Genomic DNA, 6,000 nt, shown 5'->3' with positions numbered 1-6,000 from the left:
AAAGCGAGATCGGGTGTTGTGTCCGGACATGTTTTCATAGTACAGAAGCAGGACGCACGCAAATGCTATACCAGCGCAGTGTGGAAAATGTATTACAGCGCCTGTCCCCGGTACGGTAGCATACAAGGTGGAGTTTAGGATCTTTACGTTAAGCGCCTGGGTGGGCCGTCGTGTACACGAGCACCCGGCCGCTTAGGTGGAGACGAAACTAGAGGGAGTGGGTGATTGCCCACCACAGTTACCACTGTTACCTCTCGCTGAAGGGGCATTAATATCCTATTAGCACCTTCACAAATAGCGAGCAGTTACTAGGAATACGGTGTCTGGGAGTACTTCCTGGATGATGAAAGAGGCATCGCGCTTGGCTTAAATTACGTTGATGGATTCTGAGGATATGGGGCTGTCTTCATGGTGCCTGGCGTCTGCGGCCACCCGATCTGCGCCCTGCATTAGCCGCTTCCTTGTTACCGCATAGAACATCCAGCGTTCCTTGCAGCGCCGCCACCTGCGCTTCCAGGGCATCTATTTTCCGGTGGTGTGCAACAATTGCCTCCATCTGCCGTTGTATGCCGTCGTTCCAAACATCTTGCTGCCTGATATGCTCGTCCATCGCCCTAGGTACCTGTTGTCAATATACAAGTCTTTTGTCTTGGAAGTAGTCTAGAGAAATGACCCACTGCACTTGGCTGTCTATTCTACTTGGCTGTGAGTGAGGGGCAAATTGAGACCAGGATCGATTTTACTTACTGTCTGATAAACGTACCCTCCAGTGCCATGATTACCTCGGGAGAATGTTGCCGCAGGTTATCTAAGTCGGGCAAAGCCAAGCTTGGAGGGTCCGCCGTCAAGCTGTCGCTTTCAGTACGTTGACGGTCAACCTCATTCCCCGTCACATCATTGGCTTCAGTATTCAGCGGTTGGTCGACATATTCGAAAGGACAATCATCATCGGGAAAACTGTAGATGGAGGAAACCCGCCGTGGTGGTGATTTGAACTTCTCACGCCAGCTTGCCGCAAATGCAGCTGGAGCTATGCTGGGCTCATAATCAAGTGGAGGGGCCATGGGATTTGATAATACGGAAGAATACCAGTGGTGTTTGCTTTGTGATACCTATTCAGGAGGGTAAATGCTCAATATATATCCCGGCATAGTCGCAATATACAGGCTCCATACCACGGAAGTCTGATCCCTTCGGCAAAATTTCTTAATAAGTCTAGACCAAGAGGGCCTGGGGGTCGGATGGATGGCTTGTGAGCCATTCTTTTTTAATCATGAAGCAGGGATAACTCTTAGGGGGCTTTTCAAATAGGGCAGACACCTGGTCGGCCTTCGTCTGTCTGGTCTCGGGCATGCTATGTTGTTTCCGTGATGGTTGCCTTCTCTACCCTCGATAGGCAGCGAAATGCATTCAGAATCACCTTCATGCAGACGTGATACAATGTCTGGTGCTACTTTCGTTCAAATCAGCCTTAACCGGCCCTACTGAGAGCCAGGATGTTACCGTGCCCCAACATGCACCACCAAATTACTATTCGTGTTTCAAACCCTATGTTGGAAGCGTTGATTGTAAATGGAGCTAGTTTTAATCGAAGTCTTAAGATGAATATTGCAGGAACTGCGATGGTACGCAAACTGTCCCCTTTGAAGTGGGCACGATCGGACACCGCAATGGGTCTGGATTGAACGAATTTACTCGGTTAGTCACGAAAGCACCGCGCCGCTTGTCTCGGTCAGTGAGCGAACGGTTGGTCAGGGCGAACCGCGTTCCAGCTCGTTATTCACGGGACTAACTGGGATGTTTACTAGGGTAAAATAATAGATTGACGTTGTCCTCTATGTGCAAGTGCCAAGTACGGCTCGCGGTAAGGTCTAGACGATTTACAGACGCTTCACTTTCTCCCATGATCCTCAAATCATCTATGAACAGGTGTGAGACTAGAACGGCTTTACCGCACAAAGAGTTGGCTCCTGTCCAATACTACCTTGCATGGCAAAGTTTTCTATCTGATTCAGAGTGCATTCCATCTCCATTTGCAAAAGCAAAAGACGGGGGTAGAGGCCATGCTGCTCGGATATTTGTGGTAGGTCATATATGGTTGATGAGCCGCCTATATGTGATTGCATATTAGGCATACGTGATATTCCTAACTTTCCTATTAGCAATAACTTTTGCCGTGGGGAGGTTCTTCAACCCAATCATAGGTGTAAACAATATGGTCTAACAGAAGATAAAGTTTTAGGTACTTATAGAATGGCTATTTTGAACAGGTTCTAGTTTGAGCTAAACTGGTTTGACTTAAACAGCTTAAAGCTCGAGCAACTCATTGAATGTGTAGCCTCAAAGTTTGGTCGTCTTATATTTTGCCTATACTGGTTTGTATATTGCGTAGATTTACCTACTCTGTCTCTTCACGATAATAATCTGCCTCTTTCAGGTGTCCTATGTCATTTAAGGGGTGTTAATTGCGCGGATACAAGGTCTTTGAACAATGTTGACAGTTTGAAATCTTGAATAGTACTTGCCAGTTCTACGGACTGTGTAAAATGTCGAGTTAGAATTGAGAATAGATCTTGGCTTCCTGGGACTTAAATTAAACCGAGTAATAGTCTCCAGCACCGCGAAGGGGTGTCTGTCATTTGCTGGAGGGCGGGCAAGTGAAGTCCCATCGCAACCCGACCTGGTACTTGATCCAGGAGTGCAAGACCAATGGTTTGCGTGTGGAACTTAATCCGACCTGAGCCGTAAAGGAGCATAGCTCAGGATTTCTTACCCGGTACTTGGTCCATATTTTGGATTGTGTCTAGGATATTTGGTGTTCCGTATCAAGAGACAGTATTTTGAAGTCTAAGGGGATGGAAAGCAAGAGGCTGGGGCTTCACCTTTCTTGCGTTGCGTGTAGCCTGGTAAAAAGTAGGGTCTTCCAGCCGATGGCGGACATAGATAGTAAACCCACATAGCAAATGTTATACAAAGATGCCGTGAGTTAATACCAGCGATCCAGAAGAACTTAATTGAACGGGAATAGGAGCCGAAGATGCATGGAGCAGCATACTGCGGCTGTGTGGACACCCGTTCAAACATCAGGAGCCAGTATCCGTACTATCTATTTTGTAGAAGTGAGGAAATCGATGAAGAACAGGAAGACATGATCAGGTTCTTGGTGCTATATTGACGTTTACTTCAGAACAAGGGCAGGACCCTCCAGAATGACATTCTCTGTCGTTGAGGAACGTTTGGGAAGTTGTGACATACTGCTTAGTTGATCCTACTCGACAGGTCCAAAACCGTCCTTAAAGAGTTATGGAGATATACTTAAGTGTTCCTTGCTATAGCAACAAGGAAAAGTTGATATCTGTTCTAGAAAATACCAATGATGTTCTGGACAAAAAACTCTGGATCATGGGGAGAGATCTCTAAGAAATTCCCTTCTAAGCGCTTGATGCCAGCTCCCTGCTGTCAGTCTCGCCAAGGCCATATCGATTGCAGCACAAACTGGTCGAAATCCCAGTTCATCTTTTGTAGTCTTTTACTAAGTTCCAAAGGGAGAACGCCGTTGGCCGGACCATCTGTCCCCACGGCTATGTGACTCTCCGTTCCACAGGTACTAGATTAGTCCTTTTTCTCTTTCGCCCAATTACTCATATAGGCCCCGAAACAACGTACAGTCAACCGGGATCTATAGCCAGGATTCAACAGTTGATCATATTTACACTTGCCGAGTAACTCATGTCAATATGCTTATCCGAGTCCTCTGCAACATTAAAATTTCCTGGCATCTTCTTCGATCAAGCTCGCCACTCATGCCCTATTTATTTGTTTATTCGAACAGCTTCTGTGCAATATCGTATTTAATTCTTGTTCTGTCATTCTTTAGCGGCAGTTTCATCTATTCCTTTGTCTAGCTGCAATTGGCTTCGTTGAGATGCGTAGTACAAAGGAGTCGGACCTTCCTTTGTTGAAAGAGAACAAACACCATATCGCAGATAAAATGCTCGAGGATCTCCCGAACGAGCTCCTGCAAAATATTGCGGAGTGGGTCCGTATACTTTTCTCCTATGGAACCCGAGCACATTGCTGCCTCCTCAGTTACCCCCGCTTGCTCTTCGATCCCTGAGCCATGCCTCTTCGAAACTTTACAATGCTCTGGTCCCTCGGATTTACCGTGTGATCGTGTTTTGCGCTGCGAGTGAATGGGCTTTGAATGTGCTTAACGTCGATGATTTCTTCATCCATCACTCCAAAAGCGCCAGTCACCTTCTGCACACCCGCCACTTGAAGTTTGACGCCCCGATCCGTCTCACTCGGTTCAATCGCTGTGCAGCATTCAACATCTTTCAGGCAGTCGGATTGGCCGCTGATCCTTTCTCAACTATTGGGACCCCCGACGGCGCTAAGGCCGATCAGCAGTTCTTGGAAGATATCGGGGATCAACTTCGCTTGGCCTTCGCACATCTCAGCCCTGGTCTCCTTCGGTCATTCACGTGCGTATCAGACCATCCCATATTACGAATCCTACTCAGTGCTGATCGGCCACCAGGTGGCGCTTGGGCACATGCCTTCCAGCTGGCGTGTTGGATAGAGAGGGATACCGAATCCAACATCAGGAAACTCTCATCCAACTTTCGTTGGTCACAGATCGCTCCTGTCCCCATGCCGCGGGCCGTTTAGGTACTCGAGACTTCTGCTCGTCCTGGATATTCGATAAGGCCGAGTTGAGGCATCTCAATCAGCTCTCTGCCTTGGCGCTGTGTGCAAACACTTCTTCTGTGGTTAGTTACTTGCGTGAGAGAAGGGTACAGTAACGATAAAGAGAGACGGCTGATCCCTTTAACACAGCGAGCGAGTCTTGAACCGGGTGCGAAAGGCTCCCATCTTCAGATGCTTCATATTCGACTCACAGGCGTAGATCATCTCCATCGAGACATCAGTATCATGTCGGACCGTGATTCCATCTGTCCTTGTTTTGAGCAGTTTTCCGCTGTAGTATTGAGTACTCCCAATAGAATCGTTGCTGCTGCTGTACGGTACCATTCGCCAGTAACTCCAACTAAGTTATCGTCTCTAGCAATTAGTCATATTCCTAGATCACCAGCGAAGTATCTCCCGAGCCTGGAGGCAAGCAAAACCTTGCAGTGGCCAGGAAACTATATGGTCTTGGGGTGCTGCTCGAACTGACTATTACTAGCACGACAGGAGAAAACAGTCGTCGCCATACTTGTTTGTCTTTGTGGGCGATATGTTGTTCCAATGCTCAAGATATATATCTGAAAACAAAGTGTGTTCGGGGAGCGGACATTGAATCGAAGGGAATTGTGTCTGATAGGGTCTCTGTCTCGTTCTTTAATTCTGCTATAGGGTCGTAGCAAAGGACAAAGAAAGATGTACAATCACTGATTCCGGTTCTCCTTGCCATCCCACTAATTCAAGCTTTCCCAAGAGCACCAGAGGACTAGATACTCAGTCTTTAGCTGACCGTTTCGAGTAATTTCTCGTTTTGCTATCGCTTTGATGGGTTTCTTCTCGAGGCTCGGTATCTGGATAAAATGGTGAGGAGAGCCAGACCCTAACAAACACTTGTTCTGGTCATACCTTTCGATCCCCATGGGTCGAATAGTCGTATATCATGCTCATTACAGGATCCTCCATATTGTAACTGTCATCTGAGACGTAAGAGAGCTCTTCTGTATCGGAAGCTAGGAATGCTCGATCTTCGCTCATCTCCGAAGGGACATAATCGGAGTCAAGTTCTGAGTCTAGGACATCCTGGGGCTCCGAATCCTGAGAGCCCAGCGTGGCTCCGCTACAAGACGTGTCATCATAGGAACTCGGCGGCGGCATAAGTACACTCCGAAAGATTCAGTTGTCACTATAGCTAGAAAACTGACCAACGCGTGATACTGACTAGAGACCAGCTCTTATAGACAATAGATCTCTAGCTGATGCGGACGGAATCACCAATGATTGTTTCAAATAGACATTTGTACATTGTGTCAATTT

The 6,000-nt window shown here is 47.2% G+C and overlaps 3 protein-coding genes across 3 annotated transcripts; 1 reads left to right on the top strand and 2 right to left on the bottom strand.

The window, feature by feature from the left end:
* Window positions 1-406: 406 nt before the first annotated feature.
* Window positions 407-1,064, bottom strand: N7515_001179 (uncharacterized protein; the record flags this gene model as incomplete). Its single annotated transcript, XM_056661923.1, has 2 exons — window positions 407-614; window positions 748-1,064. 2 exons carry the CDS (start codon window positions 1,062-1,064, stop codon window positions 407-409), a joined length of 525 nt encoding a protein of 174 aa, XP_056527089.1.
* A 2,927-nt stretch (window positions 1,065-3,991) lies between these two features.
* On the top strand, window positions 3,992-4,671 carry N7515_001178 (uncharacterized protein; the record flags this gene model as incomplete). Its single annotated transcript, XM_056661922.1, has 2 exons — window positions 3,992-4,039; window positions 4,090-4,671. 2 exons carry the CDS (start codon window positions 3,992-3,994, stop codon window positions 4,669-4,671), a joined length of 630 nt encoding a protein of 209 aa, XP_056527088.1.
* Window positions 4,672-5,420: 749 nt separating this feature from the next.
* N7515_001177 (uncharacterized protein) lies at window positions 5,421-5,841 on the bottom strand (the record flags this gene model as incomplete). The annotated part of the gene is made up of 2 exons (XM_056661921.1): window positions 5,421-5,537; window positions 5,593-5,841. 2 exons carry the CDS (start codon window positions 5,839-5,841, stop codon window positions 5,421-5,423), a joined length of 366 nt encoding a protein of 121 aa, XP_056527087.1.
* Between the last annotated feature and the right edge of the window lie 159 nt (window positions 5,842-6,000).

Source organism: Penicillium bovifimosum (genome assembly GCF_028826915.1).
Source record: "Penicillium bovifimosum strain IBT 22155 chromosome Unknown utg000001l_segment0_segment0, whole genome shotgun sequence".
NCBI classification, from domain to species: domain Eukaryota; kingdom Fungi; phylum Ascomycota; class Eurotiomycetes; order Eurotiales; family Aspergillaceae; genus Penicillium; species Penicillium bovifimosum.
Note: the sequence above shows the minus strand (reverse complement) of the source record. Positions and strands in the feature narration are given on the sequence as shown.